The sequence below is a fragment of the Syngnathus acus genome, chromosome 24 (genome assembly GCF_901709675.1).
Source record: "Syngnathus acus chromosome 24, fSynAcu1.2, whole genome shotgun sequence".
Classification (NCBI taxonomy): Eukaryota; Metazoa; Chordata; class Actinopteri; order Syngnathiformes; family Syngnathidae; genus Syngnathus; species Syngnathus acus.
In genome coordinates this window covers 7,065,145-7,079,452 of record NC_051108.1, presented here as the reverse complement: position 1 = coordinate 7,079,452, position 14,308 = coordinate 7,065,145, and the positions used below count along the sequence as shown (strand labels likewise).

At 44.3% G+C, this 14,308-nt stretch overlaps 3 protein-coding genes across 4 annotated transcripts; 2 read left to right on the top strand and 1 right to left on the bottom strand.

Moving 5' to 3' along the window:
- Nucleotides 1-2,742: 2,742 nt before the first annotated feature.
- LOC119118179 (12-(S)-hydroxy-5,8,10,14-eicosatetraenoic acid receptor-like) lies at nucleotides 2,743-6,152 on the top strand. The gene is made up of 3 exons (XM_037244995.1): nucleotides 2,743-3,691; nucleotides 4,007-4,568; nucleotides 5,402-6,152. Exons 2-3 carry the CDS (start codon nucleotides 4,032-4,034, stop codon nucleotides 5,861-5,863), a joined length of 999 nt encoding a protein of 332 aa, XP_037100890.1. The 5' UTR covers nucleotides 2,743-3,691; nucleotides 4,007-4,031; the 3' UTR covers nucleotides 5,864-6,152.
- A 1,925-nt stretch (nucleotides 6,153-8,077) lies between these two features.
- Nucleotides 8,078-9,993, top strand: LOC119118312 (12-(S)-hydroxy-5,8,10,14-eicosatetraenoic acid receptor-like). The gene is made up of 4 exons (XM_037245230.1): nucleotides 8,078-8,365; nucleotides 8,545-8,797; nucleotides 8,884-9,036; nucleotides 9,121-9,993. Exons 1-4 carry the CDS (start codon nucleotides 8,214-8,216, stop codon nucleotides 9,583-9,585), a joined length of 1,023 nt encoding a protein of 340 aa, XP_037101125.1. The 5' UTR covers nucleotides 8,078-8,213; the 3' UTR covers nucleotides 9,586-9,993.
- A 427-nt stretch (nucleotides 9,994-10,420) lies between these two features.
- Nucleotides 10,421-13,948, bottom strand: msra (methionine sulfoxide reductase A). Of its 2 annotated transcripts, XM_037245232.1 has the most exons (7): nucleotides 13,668-13,948; nucleotides 12,106-12,174; nucleotides 11,880-11,999; nucleotides 11,710-11,814; nucleotides 11,462-11,568; nucleotides 10,652-10,870; nucleotides 10,421-10,604 (listed from the first exon to the last, which is right to left on the bottom strand). In XM_037245232.1, the coding sequence occupies exons 1-6, from the start codon at nucleotides 13,810-13,812 to the stop codon at nucleotides 10,700-10,702; spliced, it is 717 nt and encodes a 238-aa protein (XP_037101127.1). In that variant the 5' UTR covers nucleotides 13,813-13,948; the 3' UTR covers nucleotides 10,421-10,604; nucleotides 10,652-10,699. The 2 variants fall into 2 exon arrangements, with proteins under 2 accessions (XP_037101127.1, XP_037101126.1); XM_037245231.1 differs by having other exon boundaries at nucleotides 10,421-10,870; nucleotides 13,668-13,947.
- Between the last annotated feature and the right edge of the window lie 360 nt (nucleotides 13,949-14,308).

Genomic DNA, 14,308 nt, shown 5'->3' with positions numbered 1-14,308 from the left:
AATTCGTTTCCTCTTGTCTCCTGTTCCACGAAATAAACAAAGAAACCCGACGTTACTTGAAGAAACTGTAAAAAAATTGTGACACCGCTTGATACAAAAAAATTATGCATCGTCACAAAAATACACACGCACTCTCTACTCGTGCCTACGCTAACCTTTGAAAATATAAAAATGATTGCCTCACTATTTTAGATTTTGGACATTAAGTGTTTTTGTCATTGAGTGACATTAACATGTAGTGAGCATCTATGTATGTCCATAAAAAACAAAATACTGAAGCAAGATCATGACCACACGAGGACAGCATTGCTCTCTTCATGTTGATTGACTCTTGTCACCACTCAGGCGTAGGAGTTTGTTTGCAGTTTTGTCTCTATTTGCGCTGAAGAAAAATGTGTCTGCACTTGCCGTCATACATCTATGTATTTTTGTGGATGGTTATAACCAAACTAATTTGTTTGAGACGTGCCTTCACTCATGCATGGCGAGATCAGATCACGCAGGCAACGACTCGTCTGCTGCAGGGGCGGGGGGCTCAAATAGTTTTGTGTAGTGTTTGTATGCACGTTGAATGATGGCCTCATAAAGTCAATTTAAACATAGTACTGTATTTGTCATCTATAATCTTAATGACATATCCAAACATCTTGATTGCAAAGGTGCACAAACAAGTTTTAAATTTTCTTGGAAGCCTAAAAGTCAAAGTCAGTCTGCTTTATTGTCAATTTCTTCACGTGTCAAGACATACAAAGAGATCGAAATTGCGTTTCCTACTATTCCACGGTGGAGACAAGACATATTACACCCAATTGGTCCACAGACAAACAAAACATTCACGTAAACAATATAAAAAGTAAAAATAAGAAGGCACATACAATGAATAAATAAGAGCAACTTGGTTGAAATGGTGCAATTGTGCATACACAATTGATTTGTATGCACATGTGTATGTACAAAAGAAATCATTGTTTTGATTGTTAGATTTCTAAGTGGTTTACATTTTGGATAAAATGCTGTAAAAAAGTGATACGTAATGTCTATAAAAATGGGTGACAACAGTTGAGAACCACTGCTGTCAAAAAACATTCAACAGCTCAGTGAACCACAGAGATTAACTCTCAATTTAATACATTCAGAAATTATTTTCACATCTGTGAATAATGGGGGTACATTGTTTCTGTGAAAGATGTATGTCAATGCAGGGGAGGAAAAAATAAAGGCAAAATATAAAGAAAATGTAATTTGCTTTTTTTATAGGTGAAGTGGCAGAGTAGAAAATAGAGTGAAATTCTAAAACAGATTACTGTGGGGGAAAAACATTGAGATTTGATCGTAAAGCCAGTGGACGCCCGCAAATGCTTTGACTTGACTTTGACTTTCTGCGAAATGGCATGACTTTCGAGTGCTCTGTGGTCTTTGTTATCAGCCAAACTGCATACACGCACTGATCCAATGATAACGGGTACATTCATTTAGGCTAAAGCTAAGCTAAAGATGCAAGTGACATTGAAAGTGATGTTGCACTTCCTAACATTTGTGTGAGATTATTTTACTTATACTTTAGGTGCGAAAGTAGCTTATACTCCAGGGCTCCCCCTACAGGTGTGGAGTGCCACTACATCAGTGAGCATAAGCGGTTAAGAGAATGGATGGAGATATTCTACATACCTGTAAATCTCGTAATCTTCTCTGTCCTTTTCTTCCACTTCCTGATATCAGTGTGCCATGGTGTCAGTCGTTTGCGGTTTCCTTCCGTCCCACTGCCCTAAAAGAAAATGAAATCAACATCCTGAGTTCTCTTCGGACCTTTTGCCGACCTTCTCGTAGGCGGTCAAAGTTGTGGTCCACATCACCACATCAAGGTCAGAATATGAGACATTTGACGTGTGATTTGCAAGTTAAATGCCTGACAGACTTTGTGCATAATGTCTGAGATGCGTTTGAGTTGGCCTTATTCTCAGCATGTCAATCAAACTTGTCTCAAGGCAAAACAGGAGGGCGAGGCAAAGGAATGAAAGATGTAAGAGAGAACTAACAACTGTGAGACAAAACCAGTTTTGCATGGATTACAAAAGCACTAAATCTTTCCTCAATCCCAACTTTTTACAGGCAATTAAAAAAGTAAACAATTTGATGACTTTAAACCAACAGAACCTTGTCAGCATTTGTCACCAGTTGAGCTGAATCACAATGTGTCCGAATGATGACCTTAACGCTGACTCAGTGGAGTCATAACAACGAATGACGTTTGCTATTCATATTTGGACGAGAAAAAGTTCCTAATCTTGCAATATTTTTCAACTGAAAATTTGTAATCCTTCATAACTGGTTGCATCCAGGAAATCACCTCTCGAGAAATTCACAATGTAAAAAAAAAAGTGAAATAAAATCGCTTTACTTTGGCAACCACAACATCACGATGCACATCAATAAACAAGTCAGCATTATCTTTATAGTCCATAAAAGTGCCTCATAGTCGTTTGTCAGTTGAGCAAGTCGTTGAGTTTTACAACAATGCTGGCGCGCCTTGATCCTCTAACTAAGAGACGTGGTGGACAAATAAAGTATTGTCAGAAGGAGAAGTGGTTCAAAAGTCAGCTCCAAAGTAAACAGAAAAATATGAACGGGGAAAAAAAAGCATAATGGACATTATTGTGTTAATATAGTGGAGACGGGAATCAAGTCGGGCTGGACGAGTCAAGCACTTAAGGACAGGAATTTGATTTTGTTTGAAGGTCTTTTTCGTCCAAGCCTGGAATTGAGCGTCCGGCTCAAGCCTGCAGTGTCTCTTCCTTGTCTGGAGAAAGTTTGCCATGCAACGAGCTGTCTGGACTTGTCGAGCGAGTCGGGAGGCATGCAGGAACCCTTCCACTACCTCCTCCGCCTCTTCCCTGAGGAACACCACATTCCTCGCATCTTCTCCTTCCACATTGGCAATGACATAAATTACCAGTTCCACCGTGGATTCCCAGGCATCTGAAGTGAATCCCGCTGTGGCTGCTAGAGCACAGTAAGTGACGCCAAGGGGGTACACAGGGAGGCCACACCGGAAAATAACATGCAGTAGTATGTCTGTGAAACTTGGGACGAAAACTCCAAATGGTCTTTCGTTTCGACACAAAGCTGGGAAAAATATCTCAGCTACATGCAAGCTTGCGGGATTGAACAAAGCGGGGCCCTCGGAATAGCTCTGCAGATAATTCTCACACTTGGTGCCAAGAGATTGCAGGATGTCTGTGAGCGCCTGTCAAGCATGTCCATGTTGACGTCGAGCTGTACGTTGGGGCCGGCTGGCTGGGCCCTGGGTGACTCACCTCCTGGGGCTATAAGGAGGAGCCTTGACTGGAGCGCAGAAACCAGTTGCGCCACTCTCCCGCTGTGAATCACTTCCAGAGCTGGAGCTCTCTGGCGTGAACAGAAGCACAACAAGCAGGACAGCCAGGACCCTGCACCCAGCAGGAACCTCGCACCCATCTGGGACCCCTCGAGCTAAAAACTAACTTGGGACTTTGGCGTGCATTCCACTGAAGGAACCAGTCGGACAGGATTCTGGGGTTTGACAACAAGGATTTGCTTTTTGACTTCATGCCTATGAAAATTAGCTATCGTCGGTACGGCACTACGCACTCTTGAGGACTTGCAAGTTGCGAGAAAATAATCGGGGCAGGCCTTTTCCAGCACTTTTCCACAGGTAGGTGCCATGCAATAATTCACAGCAAGATATCACAACTGCTTGTTTCTCTGCGCTATTAAGGGAAGCTGGAATTATTCGGTCCCTGACCAGCAGGCATAGAATCTTCTGAATCATTGTATTACATTTTTCATATCATCCCACCGGGCGGTACAGCTAAGGGGGGGCACATTAAAGATCAGGAGTGGGGGTGCTCTTCAAGTTCCCTCTTCAAGGCGTAGAAGTCGGCTGTAACCACTCCCACAACGGCGCAGCACTTGGAGTCAATGTTTGCATTTCAACAGACTTGAGCAATAAAGATGATTCTGATTCCAGAGAAGATTCCTCCCCGGCTCCCGACATGGCAAACGGCTCCATATACCAGCTGATCGAAGATTGCGAGGCCACCCACAAGGGGCTCTACAAGTTCTACGCCGCCATCATGATTATAATCGTCATCCTGGCCTTGCCTCTCAACATGTCCGTCCTGCACCTCTTCATCTTCAAGTTGAAGTTCTGGAAGTCCAACAGCAACAACGTCTTCCTGTTCAACCTGGTGCTGGCCGACATGCTGCTCCTCTTCAGCCTCCCCATCAAGGCATACAACTTCATCCAGGGGGAGCGGCGGAACAGCAATGACGCCGTGTGCAAAGCCATGCTCTTCATGCTCTTCCTCAACCGGGGAGCCAGCATTGCCTTCCTCACCGTCACGTCCATCGACCGCTACTTCAACGTAGTCCACCCAGGCCGCAAGAATCTGCTTAAAGCTCTCAAGAAATCACCGCACATCTCCATCTTCATCTGGCTGCTGCTTCTGCCCCTCACCATTCCGACCATGCTGAAGAACTTTGACTGCTGCAACAGCCACAGGAGTGACCAGGATGACACTCTGATCAAGGTACGGTGAGCCCTGGAGGGAATTTACGATATTGAGATTTTTTTTTCTAACATTCAGTGGGGTCACTTGTATCTTCAGAAAGCAGGTACATGAAAGATAAAGAAAGCTCGAATAAGCTGGAGAAGGCTGCACTATGTCACTGGCTCCAGGCTCGACGTGTCATGCCAGTCTATTAATAAAACATCTTGCTTCGTGGTTAGTAATGTGGCCTCATGGGAAGAAAGTTTACATGGGATCTCGGCTGCTACTTCGGCTTCCTGCCGCATTCCAAAAACATGTGCTGATGATCGCTCCAAATTACTTTGTGTTTAAACTAAATGTACGTTGGCTTGAACTCAGCAGGTAAAATAATCTTTTATATTTACAGTGATGACTCTAAATTGTTCTTAATGTTTATGTAAAAGTACATTAGGAAGACTGAAATTGTTTTCAGTGTTTACAAAAGACGTCGTTAGTCCAAAAGTTATTTGAAGACTTAATAGTGGAGATCCTCACCTCTGTGAATTACACCATGCGTGATAAAGGTCAGCTTGAGGAGAGAAACAAAAAAAACTGTCTGTGGCGCTAGCTTAGCTTTGCTGCTGACACATACCCGCGCTATGCAAGGGTCACTAACAAAATACAAATGGGTGAACAATTAACATGAGATGTTCTTCTGGGAGTTATTAAACATAAAACACAAGATGAGCCCTAGAATTTTTTTCTGTTGTAGTTGCCTGGCATTTAATAAAAATGACTGAAAAGTTGCTGATATCAGTCAATAAAATTGCCATTCCGTTTGAAGTTGCATCGTTCCTATGCGGGGCTTTCACGTTCATCTTTGTGTGCCACAGGATGTGGTGGACAGTTTAAGAGAAGCGGTCTTCTTCACACAAATCCTCATCCCCTTCATCATCCTGGTCTACTGCACCGTGCACATCGTCAACCGCTTGCGCAAGAAGACGGTGGGCAACAAGACCAAACTGAAGAGAGCCGTTTTCCTCGTCACCTCAGTCATGGTGGTCTTCTCGCTCTGTTTCCTGCCGTGCACCATCGCGAGGATGGTGCTGCTGGTGGCCCGTGTGCAGGAGTGGGGGGAGTCAGCCCAGGACAAGGCGACGGTGGCTTTCGACGGCCTCATGGTTCTGTCCTACTTGGATTGTCTGCTGGACCCGCTGGTCTACTGCTTCTGCAGCACCAAGTTCAAGGCGCTCTACTTGTCCAATTATTTCCCCTTCTTGCTGAAGGAAGATTCTTTGCCGATGGACAGCTCCACGGGGAACACGTCAAACCCGAAACGCAACAACGTCATCTGAGAGGCGAGCCGCCACAACGTGGACTTCATTGGTAAACTGGGACCATACCTGATTCTGTTATTTTACGGCGGAGGAGAGGTCTGACGTTCTGGATTTAAAGCGGACACATTTGTCTTGGTTTTCAAAACCAATTACTGACTGAATGAAAATATCTTCTTTGGTAACAAGTTAACAAGATTATCTTGAATATGATATTGAAAATGAGATTTTGTTTATCAAAAGGTCTTCTACTAGCATGTAATTTGTCGAGGTCATTATTTGTAAATAAATAAAGATGACATATTTTTAATTTGAAGCCTTTTTTTTCTACAATGGATAGTGTACCTAATGAAGCATCCATCCGAAATGTGACGAAATAATCAACAATCCCATATGATTTCACACTGTGCGTTGCGCAACAACTGAAGGTCATAACGGGAAGATGACTATTATTCATGTCACTTTGTCAATCCTGATTTCCTTAAAGGCTAAATGGAGGTCAGGTTTCATTCCAAAAGGAATGTCCAATCATAAACTGTTCGTGTCCTACAAAAGTTCCAGTGTGAAAGTGCATTTTAAATACATTTATAAATATAATATATATATTTTTAATTGCATACTTACCTAAACAACATTAAACGACGAGACAATCAAAACTATACATTGGTATATTGCCTACCATGGAAGGTATCAGAGGAAATCATGACCTGGTCACCTCGATGATGTCGTCACGTGACACGGCCTGTGATGTCATCCAGAGGGCAAGTGGGCACATGTGTCTGTGCGTCTAAAAATAGAGGTCAGGCAGTGGGCGCACTTCGATTAACTTTGATTCATTCTAACTTTACATTATGTTGTCATAACATTATGTGTTTGTGTGGATGGACGTGTCGGGACACAACTACAGTTTTGGTCTGATGGAAAAGAAGCTGGCGATGATGCGGTGGGATGTGTCGCGGCGCGCAAACTGAAAGTTGATAACTGATGAGCAAGATGATGAGCAGGAAAGATGAACAAGGTTTTTCCCGGGACTGAGTCATCGGTTTTAGACTCATCGAAACCCCGAATGCTGCTTTTTGATTGCGGTATAAAGTTGTAGCGAATCTGGCTGAGCGACAAAGTAGCAGCTAGCTCATGTCGGAGCCGATGGAATAGCTAACCGATCTTGAAGCGGGGCAGAGGCGTAGCCAAGCCGGGGCGAGCCGGGGCGGCGCCCCGGTTAGGACTCCCTGCGCCCCGGTTGAAAAAAAAAAAAATCGAGCTTTTTCGATTCTTCATTTTCATGCCGTTTTTTTGTTCCGTGTTCGGTCTTGCGCGAATGTGCTTGCGCTATTCTATGTGCGCGATGTTATCCATTCACCGTTTGCCTCCCGGACCCGGATGTTGTTTTAGCGATCAGCGAACGGCGTGGGTTATGTTCGATTTTTTTTCCTGTGGGCGTGCGCCCCTACTGGAAAAATTCCTGGCTACGCCTCTGAAGCGGGGCATTCGAGGAGGTAGAGATGAGATTGCGAAATAAGATGTGCGGTCGGTAAGAGGCATGTACGTGGGAGGAAGCTACAAGACAAACAACTTCCTCCTCCCGTGAACTTGACTATCTGCGCCATCTTCAAATTCTTTTTGTTATCGCCATGGCAACGTCACAGATTGCCTGAGAAGCCAAGCGATTAACCAGCAAATAAATGATTGCCATGTGAGGTTTCGAGGCATCTTTGTCAGGAAAGGTAATGGTTTAAAGAGCTTCACTCCAAACAAGCTTCTAATACATCCGCTTTAGCAAATAAATGCCTCGCCTCCAATAAACACTATCTTTTATCGTGGGCCTCAACCACTACAAGTACTTCTTTTCAAATATTTTTCCCCCAAGTGTGTAATCCACTACAACTAATAAATGCGTCATCCCAAGTCAGACAGATAAACAATGCATCAATGCATCATCAAACAAAGATCCAGACGGCCGTGGCCATGTCAGGGGGTCTTCCGCATTGCGGGACATGAGCAGACATGAGTGACTGCCTGTCACAACCACCTGAGGAATTTCACAGGATTTTCCAGCAAAGAGCTCGGGAAACACCGTCGACTTGTAATGTAATCATTCAGTTTGGATGTGTGGAAAAAATGGGAGCCCAAGCGAGAAGATGCGGGGAGGCCTGACTTGAAACCACACCTCCAAGTATGAAGCTCCTTCTCTCAGTTGGTCTGTTTGCGTGTGTGTGTGGGGGGGTGGGCTGGCTCTTATACCGCCACTCATATGTCTAGCAGCAGTCAGCACCTTTGAGCCCGGTGTTCACTAACCGAGTGCTTCCTCGGAATGTGACTCAAACTCGACGTCACTCTCCTGGACGAAGAGAAGCAGAGACAGAGCAGGAGGATGGGAACCAACTCGTCGGCCGTGGACAACAAGTTGGACCACTGCAACGTGACGAACCCCGCGACGTACAATGTCCTCTCCGGGATCATCGTGGGACAGTTTGCGCTCGGTCTGCCTCTCAACCTCTCCGTCCTCTACATCTTCCTCTTCAGGTATCTCCACCTCTCATATTTGGTCGACATATGATTCCTGTTTTCCCATGAAAAGTAGAAAATGCCTGAAACTGATTTTTGAACTGCCTTACCTCACATAAACATATTATTCTGTTATTTCATTCATCACAATGAACAAATACCATGCATTGAAACATCATTCCTTATGATTCATGGAGGTTCAAGTTCTGGAAGAACAAGAGCGTGTTTCTGTTCAACATCGTGGTGGCCGACTTTCTGCTGGTGGCCTGCCTTCCCGGCGAGTCCTACAGCTACCAGCTGGGCCAGAGGCGAAGTACCAATCCCGGGCTGTGCAGGACCATGCTCTTCATGCTCTTCCTCAACCGCGGGGCCAGCATCGCCTTCTTAGTCACCCTGACCCTGGACCGTTACTTCAACGTGGTGCACCTCGGACGGAGGAACTTCGTCAAGGTAATCCTCAGGCTGTGTTGGAAATCGCTCCCTGAGCAACTTTAATAATAGCAGAAAATCTTTCATTTTTCTGGGGATTTCTCAAGGTCCTGAAGAAGTCTCCGGAAATCTCGGTGGTGATCTGGCTGCTTCTATTGCCGCTCACCATCCCGATCATGGTCCGGAGCTTCGAGTGCTGCAACAGCCACGGACGAGTCGTGGAGACCATCTACCATGACATCACAGACACCTCCAGAGAGGTACTGAGCCCATCACGTTCTTTAAAAAACACAATTGTACACGCAGAAGCGGGCATGTTTTCTCACGGTAGTTCTCGGCCATAGGTTGTGTTCTTCTCGCAAATCCTCATCCCTTTCATCATCTTGCTCTACTGCACGGTGCGCACCGTCCATCGGCTCAGGAGGAAGACGGTGGGAGAAAAGGCCAAATTGAGGCGGGCCATGTGTGTGGTTATGTCGGTGATGGTCATCTTCTCCGTTTGCTTCCTGCCGTGCGCCGTCGCCCGAGCAGCATTGCTATTCGTGCGTCTGAAAGGATGGCAGGAGACCGAGGGTGTGATGGTTCAGGTGAACGACTCGCTCATGGTGCTGTCCTACACCGACTGCCTGCTGGACCCGCTGGTCTACTGCTTCTGCCACTCGGGCTTTAAGGACGCCTACCTGAACACCTTCTGTCCGACTTTCCTGCACAAGAGACTGTGTAAGGCCAAAACCACAACAATGACTACTACGACGACCTCTGCAGGCAGGAGCCTCTCTTTGCCAATGGTTGAGAACTTTCAAGTATGAATGATATTTGGATGTGTTATTTTATTGTCTGAAGTCAGAGTCCATCATTATGGAGGCCCAGACGTTAAATGGCATTTTATGTGGTCATATTGCAAAAACTGTCTTGAAAAAAAAACAAGAACAAGGGTTATGAAATGAGGAACTTAACCTTGAAATACGATTGACCCAAATTAGGTCATTCCTCTGTGAAAACTGTAACACTGTATTTACGACCTACACAAATCGGATTATTGTATTTCATTTATGCTAAACAGTGTTGACATTTTAAGAGGAATAAAAATTGGGGCCGCAATTTAGATGTCACGTGGGCACAAAATGCTAATTTGTCGCCACGATTAAAGAAGGCTGTGAAATTGTTAATACTTGTGCTTCTTTAGATTTTTTGTAATAAACATCCTCAAATTAAAACCAAATACTATTTTTTTAAGGACGTCATGTACCGTTTACATATCGTGACAAATAAACATATCCGACGCAACAAACATCAATGGCACAACGCCAATGAGCTTGTTTCTTTCGGAACCGTTTTAGTGAGACACCCAATGGGAAACAGCACGTTACCAAGGCGACGACGGCAACAGAAACCCGTCTAACGCGTTCCATTTGCTGGTTTTGTTTTTTACCGTATATAAATCTAATCATTTAATCGTTTGTATTTTACGTTACAGCTTGTAGCGGTGATTTGTGTTTTCGGCGATTGTTCTTGTCGCGCACGTACATTATTGGAATAGTAATGTCCTTGCATTTTTTCAGCAGCAACACGATAATTCATGACATGCACTGATCATCGTTACCTTGATGACAGATGTTGAAATTACAATCACAGTCAAAAACGTAAGTATTAATAATGTGTTTAATCATTTATGAGAGAAGTGAAGCAACACTGCACTGGAGATGAATTAAGACGCTTCTCTGTTGCCCTCTGCCGGCAGTAAGTGGTGACACTGAGCTCCTCCACCAATGACTAAGCTTGGCCATAGTTCCAAGACAGGGACTGAAGTAACTCCAGCAAAACTAACAGTACAACATATTCAAAAGTAATTCCCATAAAATGCCAAATAAAAACCTGATTTAATGTTTTAGGATTGTGATGATCCATGGCCACGATTAGCCGTTAGACCTTTGCCTTGATTCCTATTGGACAGGAGACTCCAGTCCCGCCCAGCCCGCAGTAGCCGCCTGGGTTCTTGTGAAGGTATTGCTGGTGGTAATCCTCGGCAGAGTAAAATGGCTTTCCTTCCGCAACCTCTGTTGTGATGCTTCCGAAACCTTCTTCCGTCAGAACCTGCACGAGCAAACCCAGCGATAATCAATTTTTATTATGGGATGCAAAATTACAAACTGTCCAATCACCTCAGCTGTCATTATTAGCAAAAGGATTCATTCTTAATTTCGGTCCAATTAAACGACATCAAGGTAAAACCTAAAACTGTAGAATGTCTCACACACACAAGCAAAATGACACTTCAAATAAATAAATGAAATTAAAGATTTTAGGAACATCGTGTATGTGCTTGTGTTAGTTTTGCAACTCAAGCGACTTTAGCGGGGGACAGATTTAGGACCCAGATGGTTTGGCAAATGTGTGTGTGTGTACGCGTTTTTGCTTTGGGCCAACTGCTCACACACACGCACACACAGATGGGAGCGGGAGGGGGGTGGTGGATTGAGGTGGGGTGGGGGCCATGTACAATCTGGTGAGAAAACAGAAGAAAGCAAATAGATACGCTCACCACATAATTCCTATCAAGTTGACATCAAGTCATGACCAAACGGAGTGGTGACACAATTGCATCACGTTGACAAAAAAAAAAAAAAAACTCACACTGATGTGACCACGACGCTCATCAGTAACCACGGATGATGTCGCGCCTACCTTCTGATATTGATCTCGGGACGCGAGTGCCTCCTCTAGTTGCTGCTGGGAGCAAGTGTAGATTGCCGATCGGTACGACGTACCCACGTCGTTGCCCTGACGCATACCTTACCAAAAAAAAAATGAAGAATTTCACTGTACTGTTTCACATGACATCCACCAATAACCGAGCAAAATTTAGACAGTTAACGTAGCACTTTTTAAAATATTCTGAGAAAAAATATGCAGCGTTGAGCATCCATACTGACCTTGCGTTGGGTTATGGCTTTCCCAGAAGACCTTGAGCAGATTAGAGAAGGGAATCTGGTTTGGACAAAAGACCACTCGGACCACCTCGGTGTGGCCTGTCATGCCTTAACACCACATTATGTTACATTTATGTTATGTAATATTGAAAAATAAATGTGTTTGTGTGTACCTGAGCACACTTCGTTGTAGGTGGGGTTAGGCGTGTATCCCCCGGCATAGCCCACCTGAGTGGAATAAACGCCTTTCTGACTCCAAAACTTCCTCTCTGCGCCCCAGAAGCAGCCCATCCCTGCGAGATACCACAGGAATGAAGGAATAAAAAACCTACAGTATAAATACACAATTCAGAAAAAACACATACTTCTGGTCTGAAGATTGTTGGACCACCTACTCACCAAAAACAACCATCTGCGTATCTTCTGGGAACGGTGGCGTGGTTGTGTTGCCGTTCACATCATGTTTGGCTGAGGAAGAACATGGAACAAATATTTATTTTGGAGTCGACTAATGTCAAAGTCGATTTACCAAAGACCTCACTGATGTTTTTATAAGTAAAATACCAATCACATAAAATGGGGACAAATGTTAATGTGTGCATTACTATTATCATGATCATTATTATCGGCATCATTATTAATTTACAATGAGCGAGCGTGTGTGTTTGTATGTGCGTCCATCAGCACCATAATAACCTTATCAAAACAACAATGGTAGATGCTTTATGACACGCACGCACACACACATTTTTATACACACGGTACATATAAGTGCTGCTCTATTTCTGTTTGACCCCCACCGAACCACCTCCCCTTTCCCTGGATGGCAATGATCTAATCTGATGGCAGGATGCTGTGTTGCTGTGTGAAAGCACATCCAAATGAAGCAACATCCTGCCGTGGATGGTTTCTGTGTGAAAGGCAAAGGCAGATAACTGGATGCTCTTCTGTTCCGGCAGCTATGCCAGTGAACGGCTATTCATGGCGCGCCAACACTCAGCACTCGTACTGAAGAGGGGGAGCGCCGTGGTGCCAACGGGAACGGCTGCCAGATAAAAGCTGACAGCGGTCTTGTTTCCGACACACACACACTGCCCATCTCAAATCCTAAAAATAAAGAGTACATCTCCTGTGTAAGCAGATGGACGAATGTTAGGACGGTCCGAAACGTGTCCTGATTGTCACGTGACGTTATCACAACAATGCAATGCATGTCTATAATTGCCTACCCCTATGAAGTAGACTCATTTTTGCTGTTTATTTTGTTTAACTACATATCAAGTATGCAACGAGTCAATCATCATGCACATTTTAGCCTCTTTTACTGCCGCTTCTCCTCATCCTAAGCCTGCTTTGACTGCACCGATTGGGGAGTTTTCGAAGCTGCAACTTCAGACTTGCATGAACTGTTTGTACTTTGTGTCCTCTCTGCATCCATTGCAGCCTGGTCATCCTGGATAAGGGACCTTCCCATCTGTGGTCTCTTCTCAAGGTTTCTCAGTTCCCCTAGCTGGAGTTTTGAGTTCTTCCTTGCCCTCTTGGGAGTTTAAGATCAGGGGATGTTTGAGAATATTTGCCATTTTTCACATGTCCTGAGTGTTGTTAGTCACCTAAATGTTGAACAGAGGCTGTGATTTACTGAAGTCAAATTCCTTGATTGGCACGCTCAAACATGGCGAATAAAAAAACTCTTGAATCTTGAATTCCTTTCCTACGTAGTTTATGCGGAAGTGTACGCATGCGCACAACTGTTGAAATGGAAACAAACATTAACTCATTTTCACACAATTAAGAGTTGATTCCGACCATCATTGAGCGATTAATGTGTCCACCAATCATATCCACATGAACTAATTATTGTAATCTAGTGTAGTCGCGATAAAATCGGGCCGTCATCCCCGAGATAGCATGCTAAAGCTAAACTAATAGAGCATGCTAAAGCTAAACCAATGGAGACTTACCCGCTACTTTGATGGCTTCAGTCCGGCCGGGTAGCGCTTTATCCGGGCTTGGCATGTGAATCTTGGAGCTCATGTCTCCCATCCGACTGTTGACAAACTGTCGCCAAAAAAGACTTCTGGAGGCGTTGTAGGAGGAGATCATCATCGAACAAGACACGCCCGGTTTAACACTATTTCGGTTAGCTTATTCACGTAATCCACCTGCTTACCCAAGTCATGTTTGTGTAACTGCATAAGTTACTTAACTTTGTCAACCAACACTCATGACAAGCACAGGAAGTCGTACTCGTATTAGACTAATAAATATTAAATGCATTCTCAGAGACAATTATTGACCTCCGTGCTGCTTTTGCCGCATCAAAATGACATCATACACACATCATTGCACTGGTTACCTTAGTTTTACACATACCTATTATTTAAATAATTTATCGACCGAAATATTCACGCTGCACCATGCCACCATAAAAATTGTGTTTATGACACTTTGAGGTGTCTCTTAATAATATTTATGGAGTGTGTAGTTGCAGTGGCGCGGTCCAGTCCCCATCAGTCAGTCTGCAAGCTTGAGTGGGGGAGGAATGGACAGGAGATGCAAAACGACCATGTGGACCACTCCTTTTAAGTTCACTTTGGAATGA